The sequence below is a fragment of the Lampetra planeri genome, chromosome 10, assembly GCF_965212315.1.
Source record: "Lampetra planeri chromosome 10, kcLamPlan1.2.h2, whole genome shotgun sequence".
Lineage (NCBI taxonomy): Eukaryota > Metazoa > Chordata > Hyperoartia > Petromyzontiformes > Petromyzontidae > Lampetra > Lampetra planeri.
The window spans coordinates 9,241,340-9,261,938 of NC_136116.1; the positions used below are offsets into that span (position 1 = coordinate 9,241,340).

The 20,599-nt window shown below is 44.2% G+C and overlaps 1 protein-coding gene across 4 annotated transcripts; it reads left to right on the plus strand.

Annotated features, from left to right (window-relative positions):
• The first annotated feature begins 1,196 nt into the window (after window positions 1-1,196).
• On the plus strand, window positions 1,197-19,853 carry LOC144720984 (rac GTPase-activating protein 1-like). Of its 4 annotated transcripts, none has more exons than XM_078598216.1 (17): window positions 1,197-1,547; window positions 3,829-3,938; window positions 5,393-5,595; window positions 6,676-6,818; window positions 7,217-7,295; window positions 8,100-8,153; window positions 9,094-9,192; window positions 9,539-9,698; window positions 11,311-11,432; window positions 12,111-12,278; window positions 13,061-13,156; window positions 14,227-14,425; window positions 15,899-16,004; window positions 17,808-17,940; window positions 18,871-19,027; window positions 19,424-19,520; window positions 19,630-19,853. In XM_078598216.1, exons 2-17 carry the CDS (start codon window positions 3,848-3,850, stop codon window positions 19,703-19,705), a joined length of 1,983 nt encoding a protein of 660 aa, XP_078454342.1. In that variant the 5' UTR covers window positions 1,197-1,547; window positions 3,829-3,847; the 3' UTR covers window positions 19,706-19,853. The 4 variants fall into 4 exon arrangements, with proteins under 4 accessions (XP_078454342.1, XP_078454341.1, XP_078454343.1 ...); XM_078598215.1 differs by having other exon boundaries at window positions 1,197-1,419; XM_078598217.1 differs by lacking the exon at window positions 1,197-1,547 and adding an exon at window positions 1,563-1,635.
• The last annotated feature ends 746 nt before the right edge of the window (window positions 19,854-20,599 follow it).

Consider the following 20,599-nt stretch of genomic DNA (forward strand, 5'->3'; position numbering starts at 1 on the left):
AGATGTTCAAGCAGCAAATGGAGACCCTTTGCAAGGAATCGAGTACTGTGTTAAGCACACGTATTTGTGGTGAACATGCAATTAGAAATCGTTGTTTACGTGTTACAGTGCTGGAGGAATCCGATGAGCTATAAAGCACTTTTTTTCACAGGCGTTCCAGTAGGGGCGGGTAAGAAAGTTAGAACAACACATTTAAAAGAAGTAACAAGGGGTGCAACGTTTATGAAAGGTAAACAAATCACTTTAAAATATGCAAACAAAATTAAATTACGTATATATTTTAATTTGACCAGGTAAAGTCCACTAAAATATTAACTTTTTTTTTAAAGCGACCTGGCCACAAGCTCTATAAACGGGACAGAATCCCCGATCTTGCAGATGTTAGCCAATCAAAAACAGGGGGGCGTGTCACAGCACGCTATACCAACCAATGGGATTACTCGATCCATGGATCTGTTGGCAATGAATCGACACAGCGATTAACCCGTAAATATAAATTAAACCGGTATTTTGGACGTGTTTATTATATTGTTGTGGCAATTTCTACATTAAATTGAAGATGATTGTATTTTGATATCCGTTTTTATGTTAAGCTTGATACTGAGTGTCCGATTTTATGTTCAACTTTATTCAATGAGTGCATACAAAGCAGTGGTATTTTTACGTCCCATTGTATATTGATTCTGCTCGTGTGTACAATAAAATTGCGGGGTAAGGAGTTTACTCCCTCGCTTTGCAGAACTTATAAGTATAGTTGTTTATATGCATTTTTTTTAAAACACAGGCCTTTTGTCAATCTACTGCTGGATGAAGGCTTCATCGAGCCTTCCCCCCGACCCACCACCTCTCTAATTCACCATCAGCATCATCAGCCAGGGTCTCTCCACCGCTGGATGAATACCTCACTCCCCTAGCCCCCACCCCCCCCCCCCCTCTAATTCACCATCAACAACATCAGCCAGCGTCTCTCCACCGCTGGATGAATGTCTGCACCCCCCCCCCCCCCCGTTGTTAAAATCTGGGGGGGGGGGGTGGTTTGTTTCCGTTTGGTGACGTCACGACGAGCCCACGTTTGTCGCGCGCTGCCATTGGTCGAAGGCGCGCAGGTTTTGAATTGTTGAGGGCGGGGGGGCGGGGCGGGCTGTGGTTGGTGGCCGTGTGGGGGGGGGGGCGCTTCACATATCACGCCAATGCCACTGATAAATCAGTGGCCCGGGTAATCGAACGAGGTGATTGGCTGGAGCTAACCAAGTTGCAGTGGGCTAACCACTGAGTTACCGCTCCACGCGGTGAGAGCTTTTACTTCAAATCAAATTCGTCCATAATACTGTATAGGTTTTTTTTTGGGTTGACGCGTTCTAAAGTTGGGCATGTTGTAAAGCAAGCAGCCGTGTTCCCGAGTATGTTGCATTTTCACAGGTTAGTGTGAAGTGTCCATTAAATATGCGACGCGTTTTCATGCCGTCTGTTGAAGGCGCTCGGTTTTGAATTATATCGAGGGCGGACGAGGAGGGAGCCCCACGTGGAGCGGCGAGTGAGAAGCCGGGGTGGGTGCACAACCACCACCTTTGCTCAATCTACCGCTGGATTCAAGGCCTTTTCCCGAAGAACAACATCGTTCACCTCTACTGCGATGTGATTAAAACAGCTCGACACGCGGGATGATATAGTAGTAGGTTTTTTACCCTTTTAAACTGGTACAAAACTGACACCTTTATTCAAGGCATCATGTTTGCAATAACCACAACACAAGTAGTCAAAAAAGCAAACAAAAAGAAGCAACTATGATAATGATAATAATGATGACACGTTTTATTTTTTCGTTGCTACGTCTAAACGTGCACGCCGGCATTTATTTTCGTTGTTTCGTCTGCCGGCATTGTTTAATGTGTTGTGCTCGTGCTGTTATTACGTGTTGATTTTTTAATACCTCCGTAATAAGCGTGGTGTTTAAGTGCAAGTGTGTGCTTGCATTGACATTTCAGCTAAAATATCACGCTCTGCAAAGTGTGCATGGAGGCATGCAGTCGGCGCTTTAAGCCGCTATAACACACAACTTAATCGTGAGCGTAATGGCCTCGCTTATTCACCATTTGTGGAAACGCAGTACTCTATACACGCTGAAGTAAGCAATGTGTTGATGGAAGTGGTACGGACGAAGCGACATACAACACACGAGCACAATTATCGATACAGTACCCTATTTGAATCGAATCGTGGAAGGGAAAAGCTGGGTATTTTCTAATACGATTGGGACGCATTGTGTAACTTCCAGGATTCTGTTATTCCGCTGCCGAATTAAAGGATCCCCCGTGCCGTGTTTATAATAGGGGTATACTCTTAGGTTTTTTCGGTAAAGTCACGTAGGTAAAAATAATAAAATAAAATAATGATAAATGAAAATGTCTACATTTTACTGGAGCAGTTACACACCTGATGACTGAGGCTTGTGTTGCTTCCGAAACGTGATTTAATTTGGTTATTTTAATGTATTATTATTTTATTATTATTTTTATTTACGTGACTTTACCGAAAGAACCTAAGAGTATGAATCCTTGCATTCACGAAAGCTTCAAATCTAGAATATAATAGGGGTACTTTGAGCATCCTCCACACTGGTCACTTTGAGTTGTTGGTAAAGGTAGGTTGGAGGTGTGGGGTGGCACCGGTTCAGATATCACGTAAAAGCCACTGATATCCGTGGCCAGGTATCGAACTCGGGTGGCTGAAACTACCAAGTTGCAGTGCGCTAACCACTGAGCCACCGCTCCACGAGGAGAGAGGTTTTACTTGAAACCAAAATCGTCGTTGATGCCTTCTAAAGTTGGGCATTTGTTAAGCGCTGTGTTCCCGAGTGTGTTGCGTTTTCAAAAGTAGTGTAAATGTCCATAAAGTAAATGTGCAAAGCGTTTTTTACGCAGCACTTTAGTAATTTTTTTTAATTTAATGACTTGCCGAGTTGCTTGTAAATAAGTGGGAGGTTGCGAAACCGGTTAACCACCCCCTGTCTGTGTGGTGGCCAGGATATTCTAGTACGAGACAGGTTTTATTTGATCAATCGCTACAGAGCTTTATTAATCCCGGTACTGTACGTAATGAAATTGGGCAAAGTCTGCAGACTCGAGGTTTCATAGCTGGTCAAATAAATAGTATTATTATTGCTTATGACCAATTCAAACGAAATGCGTCCAGCCTCGACATTTTCGAAGCTAGTCGGCGGGGTTGTCCCGCATTTATGTTGAACTTCTCTTGTACCGTACGTTTGAGCAATGATGATGCTCAGACGGGCGATCACGCCATGTACAAAATTGCTGCTGCTATATTCGGCGGGGGGATGCGTTGTGGGCAACGGGACAAGGCAGTAGCAACAACATCTGCAGTTGCTCTGCTCCCCCCACCACTTAGGCTCCCAGCCTGCATTTAGCAGTGTGAAGTGTCCATATCTGTCAACACATACGGTTTACCTCGTATTTTTGTACAGGGAATTGAGTGTTCAGCTCCATACGGTGTACAAACTTTACAAAACGGGGGGAAAAAACATCTATTTGGGTTTCTCCCTTGCGACGGGACTTTGTAGGATGAACATTGACATTTATAAGGGCACGGGGTGACCAATAAGGTCTGAATTGGTCTGTGAAAGGGGAGACGCTGATAATGGGTTGACAGGTATGAGTGTTTAATAACCCCCATCGAGTGGGGAGCCCCCCCCCCTTCCATCCAACAAGTGCATTGCAATACAGTTTCGTATCAAATAACCATATACACGCTTACCTGGTTAGAGTGATAAAAGGTAATCGAAGGTTCAACGTCATTTGTGTTTGCTTGCAGCTACTGCAGCCCTGCGGCGATGGCGAACAGGATGACGGTGTCGTCTCTGCTCAGCCTCTTCGACCAGATCGTCAGTCAAATGGAGCTGCTCAGCTGCGGCATGGAGCCCGGTTCGTCGTTTCCCCTAAAGCTCTTGAGACCAAGCAAGATCTGTTGCAGCATGCACAAGTGCCGGCAAATGTGATGGTTCGGCCGTGGCGACTTGAGCGGCGGTTTCGGCCTAATTCCTGGTGTCTCGAAGCATTTGTGAAAATCTGGATTGGGTACGGATTGGGTACGGATGGAGGAGGGACTGACTGCCAGCTCTCGGCCGTGTGTCCAGGCTGAACCTCTGGGAAATGTTGGTAGCTTTAAGCATAGAACTTGCAGCACGTGGCTGATGTGGATGTATGTGTGTTGAGCTTCTTTCACACCGTACGTAGCCAACCGTACTAATCGGAGGTGTGGGAATGGAAAAAATTACGTAGTGAAGTCTTATATCAGCTGAACTTACGTGTCATCTTTAGAACGCAATGTACGAAATGTGTATTTATTCGTGCTGTTGCATCGCACCATCACCTAATTGTACGAACTTATATTGGCCACCAGGTGTCATGTATGACCCAGAGGAGGTGGCACTGTGATGAACCCTGGTGAAGCCGAGTAGGAACTAATGTTGTTCATCCTGTCCCAATGCAGGAATTAGAAAGGGACTTTCTCTCCAGAAATTGCAAATTCCTGGAGTTAGCTTGCATGTTTATTTTCTTGAAAATATAGGTGGTTGCCTCTACCCACATGCACCTCAAGGCTTGACTGGAACCTGTTATACATGCTATGTGCCTCTGGCTTGTACAGTGTATTGTTCAACAAGCTATGCCATACAGCAGTAGCATGCCCCCGCAGTGTTTTGGTCCGGCCCAACTTGTTGAGTGATGTGTGTGATTATGACTTGGCTGATTATTTGACACATCCAGAGTTTAATGTATGGCTCTATTGCACTCTCACGCACATACCAGAGTGAGGAGGCCCTCATCCAGCAGTGGATTTGCAAAGGGCTGTATATATACATGTCTTTGTTGTTCGTAAAACAAATGTATGCGGGTGTATTTGGGGGCTGTGATTTGGCCTATTGTTTGCGTGCTCGCCGTTTGTTGCAGGGGTTCGCTGTGCAATCCTCAGCAGCTGCCCTGGTTAATTCTATGGGTGTATTCAGCAAAGATATTCGCTGTCTGCTTCACAGTCGACGTTAAAGATCCTGTAATGTTTTATATATATATATAAAAAGGAGTATGACTTTCCTGCCATTGTCAGTCCACATTTGATAAGTTACTCATAAATTACTTGGCAAAGGTCGCATATCAACATCGTACTGACAAACTAATGTCCGCTTGCAGCCCAGTGCTGCATTCACCTTGGGACAGCTTCCACCAGGGGTCTCCTCAGCTAGACTAGCAGCGGCATCGACATGGTTGAGATGAGATTTGAAACGAAAGCGCTCGGGACTTGCCGAGCCATTTTACCGCTTTTGTAAATGAAAATCCTCATCCTCTCCACACCTTTGCTTACGACTGTGACGCTCGTGCAGAGTTCATAAAGCTTGCGCGCAGCTTCCAGGAGTTCCAGGTGCGCTCGCGAAACATGGGGCAGCTGCTCGCTGCCAGGGAGGAGCAGCTGGCCCAGGCTGAGGCGGAGCAGAAAGCGCTCGAAGTGAAGCTGAAGCACGCGCGCAACCAAGTGGACGTGGAGCTCAGGAGGAGGCACAAGGTGGAGGCCGAGTGCGAGAAGCTGGTGAGCGCGCTCCTTGTGAGGGAAGAAATCGGCTGCTTGACGCCACTGTGGCGAGATGTTAACTACCTCGCCTGGTATACAGGAGGTCGTGGGTTCAACCCTAACACGTTTCTTTTGGAGTTTGCATGTTCTCCCTGTGGTCGCGTGAATTTTCTCCGGGTTTTTTCCTCCACATTTAGAAACATGTTTTGAGCATTTGGTAGCTATATATTTTCACATGGTACACCACTTCGTTGAGCTATCATTTGTGGCCAGGTCGCTTCTGAAAAAGAGCTATATAGCTCAGTAGGCCTTACCTGTTAAAATAAAAAATAGTTTAATTTACATAGTTTAGTTTGGGATTGGTGGTATGAGAGGCCAGGAGGTGTAGATTCCTGAGCAAGCAAACTCGTGGTTCAGCCACCCAGTAAGTAAAGTCACGTGGTGCAAGTGGGTTTGGTTCGGTGTCCACACATCCCAACCTCGCACTCCACCCATCATGACCCTCGTCATTTGCGCTCGACAAAGGATGCCGCTTAAGACCTAAAAATGTAACTTCTACGTGTACACGTTACATGCTTTGTCAATCCACTGCTGGATGAGTGCTTTCCCTATGCATTGCAGGTTGTGGGGTTATTTGACCATACTTCACGATGGTCCACGCAGGTTGCTAAAGAAAGGGAGCATAGACGGAGTAAAGTACAGTATAACAATTGTTTTTTATGCACTGCCCTTAGCTCCAGAGCAGCTAATAACACCTGCATCCAAACACTATCCAGACTCAACACCTGCTTAGCTTCTGAGATCTGACGATTTCGAGTGCACTCTGGGTAATTTGCTTGCAGGCGTAAACAATAAAACAGCTTCCCAAACTCCAGTTGCTCCTATAATCAAATAAAGGTAACACGATTACACATTTCATTAATCTGATTCTAATGATTATAATACATGAAGACTTGGATTTTAGAGTTATTGAGGACTGGAGTATGGTTAACTTGATATAAACGATGCTTTTCCTTGAGAGAGCTGGAAACCTACAGAATTAATACGTTTTTCTATGGCATAGTCTTAACACAAGTTTGCATGGTTGCCTGTCCGCAGGAGAGTCAAATGCAGCTGGTGAGGGAGGTGCTGATGCAGGACTTCAGCCAAAGCCGTCTGCTCTTGAACGAGGAGCAGAGAACCGCACTGGCCTTCCTTGGTGGATGCGGCCCGACTTCCACCACTCGCAAGTCGCATGGCAGGTCGGTCAATATGTCACGGCCACAGTTATGCATCAGCCAAAGCACCTGGGTTTTAAATTTAATTTAATACTCAAATCGATACTCTTGTCGGTTAAGTTAATAGAGGAAAAAGTAAATGGATCTTGAAATTGAAGCTAAGACATTAAGGAAACCACTAATCTCATTCTTATCCTAATTAACCCCCCTCCCCCCCCTTTACCTGATTTTCCCACTGAACATCCTTGCAGCATCATCTAGAAAATCTGGATTTCGTGTAGGAAATCTGTTTTGTGTGGGGAAATTGTTTTGTGTAGACAGCACTGATGGCCATGCACTTTCTGATAATACTTCACGTCGTTTGTGCTTGACATCCTGAGCTGGTATCTGTCATCATGGTAATGGCTTTCCTTTTTTTGCAGGATGTCCGCAATCAGGGAGTCGGTGTTGTCTACATCCATGCTTTCCGAAATCAGTTATGATCACACAGACGATGACTGGGTACGTGCAATGTCTCGGTTAAAACATTGAGTGTCGGCAAAACAAAAGGACAGCCGTTATATTTGGTGGCAGAATGTTCACCAGAACAGGGAGCCAGGGAATTGGTGTCTGTTTCAGTGATGCGGTTAAGATGTGCATTGCATTGTTTTAAACTGACTGTATCTAGCAGTTTTGTGTACTAACTCACGGACAAGGCTGGTGCACAATACTCTGCAAGAGTAGATCAGTGAGAGGGCGGCAGTTCGCAGCACATCTGCTGGGGCATCCCAGGTCGTTCCTGCAAGTTCTATTGCAGGCGATTCTTGATTTGGTCTTTTTACAGATCTGTTTTACATGGGGCTTCGAGGTCAGGCTTCTATCCATGATAATACCTATATATAATGGAGTGGGGTCCTAGTACACTGGGCTATCACAGAAGGACTCATCAAGGGTGGTGTCTGCTGCATGATCTGTTCAGGTGGAAAGCACTTGTGGTGGTTTTAGAAGTATTTGGTCAGTCTCCAGCTACGGAAATATGCCTCCAACATTGCTGTGCCAGTTTTCTCTTGACTCTGGTATCCAGATTCTATGAAGGTGGTGAAGGCAACAATCTGTTCTCTGGCTTGTTCAGGAGTAAGCTGGTGAAATATGGTTATGCAACTGCCACGACCCGCCCCCCGTGGAAAAAGCCCTCATCCACCAGTGGATTAACAACAGGGCTGTACATGCACTCCCATCTTTCCGAGTGGATGTGGAACTTTTGTGAACCTCTCTGCAGCTAGGTGTGGTGTGTCTTGTGAGTGCTAATGATTCTTGTACATGCAGGATGCTGACACTACACAGAGGATTGAGCAACGGGCAACGAGAAGAGAAAGGCGGGTAAGGAAAATGCAGGGGATGATCGTCGATTAAGTTTATTAATCAGCAAAAAATTGTAGTCAACTCCTTTTTTGTGGTTAAACATGCCCCTTTAAAAATGGCGACCGCCTCAATATCCTGCTTTACAATGGTGGGAAACCCCCTACAAGCCATGCCCATCGTGACGAGCTGATGATGTTACAAAGTTCTAGATTTGAAGCTTTCGTGACTGCAAGGATTCATATTCTTAGATTTTTTCGGTAAAGTCACGTAGGTAAAAAATTAAAATTAATAAAAGCATTCGTGCTGTGACGGTTCCACCTGAAGACGGAAGCTTGTGTTGCCTCCGAAACGTCGTTATTTTTATTTTATTTTACTTTTATTAATTAAAATTTAAAATTTTTACCTACGTGACTTTATCGATGTTACAAAGGCCTGTCCATCACCTAGCCAGCTGTACATGGGAGGAAAGAGGTGAGACTTTTTTCCACAATTGTTTTTCATGTTATTTGATTAGTTGAGTAATGAAACCGAAAACCTGTAGAGTAACCCATTACTTATAAAGTCAGATGGCCCATCTATATATGCACACACATACCTGTTGGGCCATGCTTATGTTCAATGCAGTCTGAATATATTTGATTGCCTTCTTAATTGAGTTATTACATTAATTATGTATGTATATGTAATTTAATATCCCCTCGTGCATTTTAGAGCTGGCTGTGGGAAGGTAATGCGTCATGATTCATGTCTGGAGAAAGCCATTTGTACATCCCTTGGTATTCGTTTGTATATCTGTCAAAAGTATGTGACTTGTTATCCTCTGACCCCAATAAAGCACTTGGTCCATGAAAGCACTTAACTGCCTCACTTCAGAAAATGCCATAAATTCCTCATGACCGCTGCTGTCAGTGCACGTGAGGTCTGAAACATGGCCTGGAATTCTTGCATCTTCCACCAGAGGTCTCTCGGGGTCGGGCATCCAGAAGTGTGGACCATGCAGCCCAAAAGGTCCTGCGTGCCTGGAGAGATGCCCACAGCAAAGGCATTCAGTGATAAGGTCTCACCACTTTACTTGTTTGGTTAAAAAATATGCCTACTGGAGCACACTTTTCAATGCTCATGGTCACATTTCAAGAATAATCGCAGGCCGAGTGACTCGGCAGTTTCGAGAGTACGGTTCGCATTGAGAAGGTTGAGAGTTAAAATCCTGGTCAGGGGGTTGATCAGCACATCATCCGTCCAGGATCTATTAAATGAGTCGGTGGGCTCATCAATTGCACAAGTACGCTCGCCATTCCACCACATTTAATGTATTAGAATTACATTCATGTTCAAATTCTCCTTCATTCCATTTGCCTAAATATTTTCCTTGTTTTGTTGTTTGCTGCCCCCTACTTGCATAGATAATTTACCAGGGTGAGGGTGAGGAGACGGATCTGAACCTGACGGGGCTCGTGCTGGACACTGACAGGATCCGAGCTGACCCCACGCAGCTCAACTTGAGCGTGGAGATGCTGTCCAGGCGCCGGACGAGCCGCGGCAGACGCCTCTCCGCTCTCATTGGTGCGGTGACATGGCTTAATGGGGCACTGTTCAAATCCAGCAGCCGCTCCAATTAATCACTCACAATGAGGCCACTGTACATGCAAATTATGCAATTGGGATTGTACAGAGCAATCAATTCCCTCTATTGCAAAAAATAACTTGGTAGGATCCTCCTGATATATGTATGTTAAACTTATTACGCATCTTGTGTAGCCAACCGTGCTAATTGGAGGTGTGGTATGTATAGCCGTGAGACTTTCCTGGGTAACGGCCATATCTTTATATCCAACTGTGAAGCTTAGTTGGAAATCTTCAAATATTAGATGAGATTCGCAATGGGCTTCGTGTCCTTCTCCAAGCTCATTGCCATCCACTAGTTTTAACACTTTCCAACTACGATTGTTGAAGGTTTTCCATTAGCTCCCTCCGTCCATTCATACATAACGAGGTGGGCCACCATAGATCTTTTAAAGATAATCCAATATGAACAAACCTGTATAATGAAGATGTTTTTGGGCATGTGCCCTAAAGACAAATGGACACGTGAAATTTTTGTCCAAATTTGGAAATGCAAGTCGCCTAAAAAAAACTGATTTCAACTATACAAATCCGTTTTGCCCTGCAACTAACTCCCTGTTTGTCGGTTCCCATACATATAATTAAACATTTCAGAAGACAAATGCATATTGGAAAGTGTTACTCAATTATTCTATATGCATGAGTCATGAAAGAAATGTTTTCCATTTGGAACCGTCGACCAAACTACGTCAGAAAACCGCATGAACATTGTTTAACGCATGTCAATGGAATGGATTTCTTTTTATAATTCTCACAGCTGGAAAAATACATTTAAGTAAAATCCACATTTTTTATGCAATGGGATTTTTGTAATGCATTCATTGGTGAATGACAATTCGCTACACTAATCATGGTTGGGGTGCCTGGATCCAAACGCAGGATGTTGGTTGGGCCGGCTCTGTGCTCCCGTGCACACTATTAAACGCCTTGGCTACCTGACCACCTCATGCTCGTCTAATTTCTAAAGCTGTCACAACTTTGTCTTCGTGGCAACAAAGATAGACCAATGCATGGGAAGTGCACTGTTAGTACCATCCCAGTGGCTTCGTGCACACATTGGTCTGTGGTCAGTGTTATTTGTTCATAGTAGTCGAATCATTGATCCTCAACTAAAATGTTGTGAAAGGGTCATCTAGTACATTTATTGCTATTCTTATGGAAAGTTGTAAGCTTATGCAGCCCATTTTGTAGGTTTTGAGCAGTGTGCTCCAGAACATTATACGAAATGTATTTCAACTTATTGCACGTAATCTGCATGAAGATGTGGACATTAATTACGCTGTGCGAGGATTGCAAACACACATCTCTCCATGCCTCTTTCTAAACTTTTCAGATTGTTTTGCCATATTCTTTGCAAATGTTTATTTCTGATCCATATGTGTCATAGCAGGTAGTATACATTAATGAAAAACTTCAGACGTTGGTGTGTTGCTTTCATCATTAAGTTAAGTTTTCCAACAACACTTTTCTTGTCAGGCTGCTGTATTTTTAATTGTATATACAAGTATTTCATCCATCAACATCTCGACGCAAACCTCATTGTGTGTGATAGAGCAATCCACCATGGAGAACTGTGGAGGGGAAACCTTGCAGGGCATTGTGTCCACGCTGTCCATGAAGAGCCCCCCTTTTGGCACGGAGTTGGAACGACAGCACTCCTTTTTCCCCAAAACGGTACGCACTCGATGCAGTATTTGTTACAAAAGTGTATCCGGATCGGTCGTGCAGCTTGTGGAGTTGCATACACGTTTTTGTGGCTTTTGTAAAATTTTTGAAGAAATGAAGACAGCGATATAATCGGAGGCCAATGAACGATCCACTGTGGCTGTTGGGCATGCAGTGAATCACCCCATTCCCTCTCCTCCCAGTGATTCGGTGAATTATCACAATTTGGGGTTGCAATTCAAATTAGCCCAGCAGTGACAGAGTTTCAGATTTTGAATCAAGCAGTCACCCTAGTTATTACTGCGGGTGTATTAACCGTAAACGTACCTGCCATCTGCTTCACAGTTGAAGATCCCTTGATGTCATTTGCAATAGTTGGCCAATGTGCGTAGGTGCTATGGATCAAATTTTAATCATCGGACTTGAGTCATTAGATTCAGTGTAGCTTCAAGACTCCATTTATTTTTTACATTTTTACCGCTTGTATTTTTTCTCTTTTTTCTTCTAAAAGTCTATTGGCTCAGTCTAAATGTAACGGCATATAATCTAGGTACCTTCGGCTTAAGAACCAAGTTAATTCATGAATTGATGCTTCGCTACGGGTCTGCCGGCCATGCACCATTTATGGGGGCATTTTTTTATTCTGTTTCTCTGTCGCCACTGCCGCTGCGGCCGCCGGGTTCACAGGTCATAAAGCCAGAGTCGTGTGTGCCGTGCGGGAAGAGGATCAAGTTCGGCAAGTTGGCACACAAGTGCCGCGACTGCCGCATGGTGGCGCATGCGGAGTGCAGGGAGCGCTGCCCACTCCCCTGCGTGTCACGCCCGCTGGCATCGGCATCCGCCCACCCCAGAGAGGTGCTTACCATTCCCCCGCCACCTCACAAAGAGTACCCGTCTCGTAAAAAAAAAAACTCTGACTCGCATTCATTCTCAACTGCTGAATGAAGGACTCCCCAACCTGTTGCCGTCTCTCAGAGTGTTGCGATGCAACAATCCATCGGGCTCTTGCACACGAGCTTATTTCATCGCTGCATATCTGCGCTTGACATTATCCGGATCGTATTTTATCCTTTATTCATCTTTTGCTCTAACAAAGCAGTGTTCTCATTTCCCCATTTACGAGATTCATTACTGTATGAGATATCAGTCAGTTGATAACTTTCATTGACAACCAAGTAAGATATTACTTAATTCATGAATAATAACGAGCAGCAGTTGTATTATTATTGTTGGAAGGGTTGTTTGTAGACACATGTAAAAAAAGGTAAAGGTGCAGCCCTGCAATTACCTGCACATGCCACTGCTGGTTGAAAGGCTTTCACTAAAAGGAGCTCTGGAAAGTCCCTCTTAAGGATATTTGGCCTACTCTTCCACTCTGGCCAAACATCTTGTAAGAAGTGGGAGTACTCACAATTTACCCCTTACACGAGAGCTGCCGCTTGAAGGACTGCGGTGTGCCTACATCCATATACATACTGCTGGGTGGAGAGGTGGGGGGGGCATTTAAGAACATTTCCCATTGTGTCAACTACCACGCAGGAATATGAAATCGAACTCACGATCTCTTAATTGCAACTCAATTGTGCTAACCATTACACCGCGTCAGGATCCCAAGTGCACGTATTTCTTTACTTTAGGGGACCGTTGCAGACTTCTCGCCACCAACTGCGCCCATGATCCCATCCTTGGTGATACACTGCGTGGATGAGATTGAGAGGAGAGGGATGAAGGAGGTGAGATGCATGATGATCCTCGCGCTGCTCGCAGTCTATTGATCACAGAATTGACTTAACAGTTGTAAGTAGATGCCATGGTTTTATAATTATGAAGGCAACTATATTCTTGCAGGAAACATTGATTTCTTAGAAAATGGGGAATGGATTGTGAGTAAATGACAAACCAAATGTTTTTCTGCGTTATATTTCTATTATACGATTGACCTTAATACCAGGTTTATTTACCTCTCTGCATCACTCTCCAGAACCATACAAATGGAACACTCCATGGTCCCTACCCATTGCTGTGATACTTAAGACAACCAATATGAAAAACATAATACAGCATATACAACATATATAACAAGTATTGAACAGTTGGGTAATTATAGCATCTTTTAAATAAATCTTGGCACCATGGAGCAGATGTTAACATTCACCAATCAATGAATTGGCAGTGATTAACACCTTAATTTCAATGAAATATTTAATAAAGCATATTATGATACATCTCAGTGGGATAGCATCGTTAGCATGGGCCCTGGTGCAAGAGATGAAATGGGGCCCCTTGACCAGTTTTCCCCCTCCTCACAGCCTGGCACCTGGTCACCCTCCAGCCAGTGGGCTGAGGTGCAGTTGCACTGTCTGCACACTCGATAGCTAGACCACTAGTGTGGTGTGCAAAATTGAGTTTGGAAACCCAGGCTGAGTGATGTGCAAGAACAAATATCCCTCTTATAGCCTTAACAGACTTGGGGCAAGTGGTGTTAGCGAGCACCTATGAAAGGCTGGGTGGGTGGCCAGCACCACGCCCAGCCTTTGTCTCCCTAGTGGGAATGTTTACACATTGCATCAGGTACTCATTTGAGGCTGAGTCGACCTCGGGGATGCTCAGGATCGCTTCAGATATTATCGTGACTGGTGTTGAACTTGAGTTGTAATCGAACCCAGGTCGCTGGGATCATAGCGCGGCCCGCTAACCGCGACGTTACCGCTCCCCTACTGAATGCATTGCTCTCATACACACACACATCCTTACCTTAACTCTGCAAGCAAATCCGGCGGTTGACACTCGTGTCCACTTGCAGGTGGGCCTGTACCGCGTACCGGGTAGCGACCGTGATGTGAAGGAGCTGAAGGAGCGCTGGCTGCGAGGGAAGGGCCTCCCCGCGCTGGCGCGTGTGGATGACGTGCATGTGGTGTGCGGCCTCCTCAAGGACTTCCTCCGCAGCCTCAAAGAGCCGCTGCTCACGCACCGTCTGCACCACACCTTCCTCGAGGCCATTGGTGAGTGGCTATCGTGCTACGCTGTGAACCTGGCGACCGATCAATATATATATTTTTTCTCCCAGGTCAATCCTGCTGAGCTATGCAGCTCTTTTTCAGAAGTGACTTGGCCACAAGTGATAGCTCAACGAAGTGGCTTGTGGAAATTATAGCAGTCAAATACTTTAAATGCATGTTTTCCGAAATGTGGAGGGGAAAGACTGGAGACCCAGAGAAAAATCCATGCGACTAAGGGGAGAACATGTAAATTCCAAATATATAGGCATCAGGGTTTGGATCGATCCCACGACCAGTATACCAGGCGAGGTAGTTAACATGTTGCTACCGTGGCGCCCCTGAGTTGGATTCCTGACCAAGGCTAATATTAATTGCGACTGATGGTAATGAAAGGGTTCTCATCAACTGCAAGAGTGATCCTCATATAACCAGAGAAAACATCAACAGATTTATAATTCTTTGCAGGAGCAATCTTTCTTGGGATGTTTGGCTAGTTCCGTTTTTGAATATTTTATGCACAGGGGGATGAAATCCAAAATACCAGAAAACATCCACGCATAAAGTGATATAAATGTAGAATTTTTATGATGAAGGATAAACCTATCGGGGTGGAATGGGAATGCAGTCGGTTAGCGCACTGCGTTCTGGTTCCCAGCCATGATGAACGTCAGTGGTGAGTAATATCTGCTGAGGGCTCGGGTCGCTCCCTTAACCAACCCACACTGACCAGTGTGGCCAAATATGGTTAAAAAAAAACCAATGACGAACATTGCATGTAAGGAGGCCTTCATCCAGCAGTGTATCGTCAAAGGGTGGTATTATAATAGCATCTAAATGGAATGTCATCGCAAGATACTTTACAATTCGAAACAAAAAAGATATGGGGTTGGTCAGGACAGGGAAACATTGAAGGTTAAATTAGTTCACGACATCCTTGGTCGCTGGCTGTAATCACATCATTTTTTTTATTGGAAAAGTGTTCAAATGATGGGGGGAGGTTATTGTGGTTTGATTGAAACTGTCGCAACTGAGATGATTTAGGTGAGATGATTTAGGTACTAATGCCATGTCACTCTGAACTTGCACCGCTGAGTTCCTTTCCAGGTTTCAGCCATCTGTCGTTAAACATTGTACATAAGCAGACAAAGACACCTCCTTCCTACATGTCCTCGAAACATAAAAGTAATTTTTACACATCCCGTCAGTCGAGACACATAAAGCAATGCACCATAGCCATCCCGTCGTGCATGTAAAATCAGTTTGTCCCAGTACGTATGACGCCATGATATTGTACGACTATCTTGAGCGTCAAGAATGGTGGACGACAATGTGCTGTTTTTCTGAATTGTAGTACAATCGTAATTGATTGACAATATCTTCAAAAACTAAAAAAAGTTACTTCAATATTTTACAAACGAATGCACGTGTGTATTGTGTCTGCAATGTTCGTGTGAAATCGTGGAAACTACCCACCAGCAATTTCAGACGAGGACAACCGCGCGGCAGCAATGTACGGAGCCATCGGGCAACTCCCACAGCCGAACCGTGACACCCTGGCCTACCTGATGCTGCACCTGCAGAGGTGAGGGCCTCATCTCTAACTGCCACAGGACATGACGTACTGGATACAGCTATTTTTAAATCCTTTATATTAAGTTCGCTTGCTTGCTTACTTGCGTGCTTGCTTGCTTGCGCACTTACGACCGTGCAAATCTTTCGGTCGTTTTTTAACCCACTTCCCGTGAGCCAATCGAGCTGACATTTTGCACACAGACTCGTGCGTGAAAATGTATTTTCATGAAAAAAAATTTTCCTAAATTTTCCACTTTTTACGAATTTTTTTTTTCATATTTAATTTCAAATACCAATGTGATAAAAATGAAACTCTTACTCAAGAAAAACAGAAATGAATAATAAAATAAAACCGATGCCACGCATATAAAGGATTTATAGTGAAAACTTAGTTTTTACGGGTTAATTTTTAGTGTTTTATTTTACGGATCATTTTAATGCCTCGTGTCGTGGTTTTCACACTCGACTTGCAATCCAGGGGTCGCCGGGTTCGATTTACGGGTGCGGCATTTGAAACGATGGTGCAGGTTTCTTAAATCCCCCCCGCCTCTGTCCACTCAGCACTATAGTTAGTCGATCGGCAGGTTGCATGTGGTGGGGTACAGTATTTAGCCAGTGTGGATGAGTAGGCCAGAATGAACTCTGCAGTATATCTACACCTCAAACCTGTGGAGGAGACCCTTCAGCCAGCAGTGGCATGGGCAAGAAATTACAGGCTGGACCTTTACCCCATGCCGCACACGTACATGAAATAAACCCTTTGCATTGGTGTTGAAGTAAATGCTCTCGCTGTTTTGGTAATGTAATTCCCAATTGTAGGGTTCGTCATGTTCATTATGTAACGTGAGTGGGAAGTCCGTTGAGATTTAACGCAAATGAACGACATCGGGGAGTTTATTCACTCCCACTGCGATTTGATTAATTTAATTTGATGAATTAAAATTTCACAGTAAAACAATAATGATGTTTGTGTTATAATAATATAATAACAATGTCCAGCACGATAGTTACATTTTTTTTGGCAGTTGGGTATGACATCATTTTGTGTATGTGTAATGTGCTAGTGTAGCCCACTTACAATTTCTTGTGAGCTCTCCTCCATCCTTCGTACAATCATGCACAAGAATAACCTAATGCAATAATGTTAAAAGTAGATTGATGAAGCATGTAACAATTTCAAGAGTTGGTCTGTTGTATGATATTGCAACCGGGGGACGTGTCGGTGCCAGGCTATTGTAAATAATAGAACAGACAAGCAACACAGGAGACGATAAGCCGAATAGTCTGGTCAAAGGTCATATATTTTCAAAATGTCAAGCTTGTGCGCATAAAATACATATCACAAGCTTTCAAATTACAATTTGGTGGCGTGGTCTCGGTAAGGTGGAGTATTCCAGATAGACGTATAGACCAGTGGTTCTTAACCTTTCCTGCAGCTCTGCACTCTTTGGTTCTCAATTGTTTAAAAAAATTATAATATTCATAAATACATAGAGGTTTCATGAAACAAATTAGTTCTACTTATGTGTTCGTGCTTAATTTGTGTTTCGATTATTTACTTTCTGAAAACATATGGCATGTCTTGCATCCCCAAAAAGGGCATCTCGTACCTCCAGGGGGTGCGTGAACCCCAGGTTAAGAACCACTGATATAGGCAAACCGCTTATTATATTATTTACATTATATAGCTAGGAGGCTTTATTTTCACAAGAGGAAGATGCCGCCCCTCGGTTGAATCCAGTGAGGCTTGTGTGTTGGTCTCACATTGCATTGCCATTTGCCTGTGGCCTGCTTTTGCACCTTGCTTGTGAAGAGTGGCGGAGAGCACGGAGTGCAAAATGAATCAGTCCAACTTGTCCCGGGTGTTTGGACCGACGCTCGTGGGCCATGCCACTGCCAACCCCGAGCCCATGGTCATCCTCAGAGACACGCGGCAGCAGCCCATGGTATGACCATCGCCACCGCCGTTTTCCTGCTCGCTGACCCTGAGTCGTGAGGTCACAGGATGTATATTACCTCTACAGGAATAAAAGGTGCTGCATGGAGGGCAAGGAAGGTGCTGGCACAGTGATTAGCGCAGTCTGCTATGAATACAGCAACTTGAGTTTGTCTCCTGCCCATGGTTAACATCACTAGCAAGTGGTATCTGAACTGATTCTGTGACCCCTACCCGCCTTCAACCTGCAGTCATCAATATAGTGCAGTATGGTCAAACAACCCCCATGAAATGTTGTGGAGAGACTTTCATTCAGCAGGAGACTGACAAATGTTTGAAAATAATAAAATTGATAACATAGATAAAGGACACCATAAATAATTCGCATGCAATGATTCGTTACGGATACAGCTCTTAACTGGGTGTGGTTCGTGGAGAGGTCAAGAAGTCATTGTGGCCAATGACGTTGATGCATATTCTTAGGTTTTTTCGGTAAAGTCACGTAGGTAAAACATCTGAACTGATTCTGCTTGATGCAGCTAATTCGGCTGTGACGGTCCCACCTGATGACGGAGACTTGTGTTGCCTCCGAAACGTCGTTATTTTTGTTTTTATTTTATTTTCATTAATTTTGATGTTTTACCTACGTGACTTTACCGAAAAAACCTAAGAATATGATTCCTTGCAGTCACGAAAGCTTCAAATCTAGACGTTGATGCAATTACAGATTGCCATCGCTTATTCCTCATTCCCCAGGTGTGGCACAGTCTACACTGACCTCTCAAGGTCTGCTATTAAAATATTCCCCCATAATCCTTTTTGTCTTCCCGAGAAAAGAGTGCTCCATAGTTGAGGGGAATCTTATTCATGAAGTCGAGTACATGTGGTGAAAAAAAACATTTGGGCGACTCTGAGACAACTTTGTGCACCAATGCTGCAGGTGGTGGACCACTTAATGTCGCTCCCGGCCGAATTTTGGCAGCGTTGGGTAACATTCACAACATTTGTGGACAAAGAAAACAACGACAGCTCAACGGCAGCCGTCATCTCCAATGCCTACGCCAGTGTCTGCACGCCCCCGTTGAGAAGCCACTTCGGTAACGCACTTGCACGTCACAGCAAATAATTAATCGCAAGCCGCGTTTACATCCATTCGGTCTTTGGGTGCACCATTTGAAAATGTGATTGGATGTGTCCAACAAGAAGTGAATTCAGATAAGATTTTTTATAATTTTTTAGATGAGATCACATCATACCTAAGATCTACTCCTAAGAGACCCTTCATAGCCTTTCCAGAATACTGGTTGATTTTTATTTCATATTAACAAAAAAATGCAGCTGCACATTGCACCAGATGCTTGGGAAATGACAAAACTGCACCGTGCATTTATCACGAGGACTGGGAATTAAGAAACTGCAGAGTAAAAAATGCTGCAGGTTCATGTTATAAATATTGATGATGTTTAATTAGCTGTTGTGTTGTTGTGCACCAGGAGGCAATTTGCTTGGCCCCCTGGTAATACCGGATACACCAAAGATATCGCCCCAGACCAATCGCATGCACCTGAGCAAGATCCCGATCAACACGATGTGAGTTCGCTCGCACTGCCAATGGGGTGATGAATGGGGCCATCTTGGAGAGTACGTAAAGGTGGCACGCTCTTTTAATGCTGTGACATTTGCTTTTATTTCCTGCCAGGAATTCTGGAAAGAATAGGCCGATGCCTTCGGGGAGGAAGATCGGAAACTACTGGTCTTCTCCATCCCTCACTTAAACTCTTCAGTCCCCGGTGCACATCCATTAACGAATTCCACGGATGGACCTTGGCCTGGGACTTTTATGATTGAAAAATTATGGATGCAGCTTCTGTTTGTGCTGCCATCAAAATGAACAGCAAATAAATAACAATACTGATTAGTGAATACGGGATCCCCAATGGTGTTTTCCCTTTGCGTCACTCAAAACATGTGTGCTTAATGCCACTTGTGGTTCCTCGGCTGTGATGCATACAATAATGTGTGTGTGTGTGCTGCCATTGTATACGACCAGATTTTGTGCTACAATGTACAGTGTCACGGTCAAGCCGAGATGTATGTAGTTCCTGCTCATTGTGTGCATCAACCACGGTGTGCACGGTGTAGCACTGTAGCAAGTGCACACGTTGATTTGCTGCCAATTATCACGTGTTGGTGTGTGCGGTGTACAGTTTGTATTAGACTTGTGTGTTGAAGTGATGTAGCAAGAGAGGGCACACTTTAAAAGTTTAACTTTTTCATATCACGTTTTTCTTGCACATATAACAACTTAGAACATTTGTAGGTCAATGTATATATTGTATTAATAATGAAGTGTGGCTGTTTCAACCAGCTCTATTTTGTAGCACGTCGCAAAGTATTGCCCCGATCGCGTACTCAAGTGTTTGATATCCTCCATCTGTTATTAAAGCACTCCGTACCCAGCGCAGGCAGAGGTGCATCAGTTCGTGTTTTAAAATTAATGCACACAAAGCAGCACATGGGAGTGTTAGTCTGTGACCCTGAATTCCTAGACATGTTGCTTGTGAAAGGTATTGTCTGTGTTCTGTTTGACCGTAGTCTGTATTGTTTACACAAATACTAATACTTAACTATACTTGAAAATGGGGGGGGGGGGGGGTAAAAACAAAAGT

Coding starts and splice junctions, on each gene's coding strand:
- LOC144720984 (XM_078598215.1), top strand. Junction 19,028..19,423: donor CCCGTTGAGAAGCCACTTCG/GTAACGCACTTG, acceptor GTTGTGCACCAG/GAGGCAATTTGCTTGGCCCC. Junction 19,521..19,629: donor AAGATCCCGATCAACACGAT/GTGAGTTCGCTC, acceptor ATTTCCTGCCAG/GAATTCTGGAAAGAATAGGC.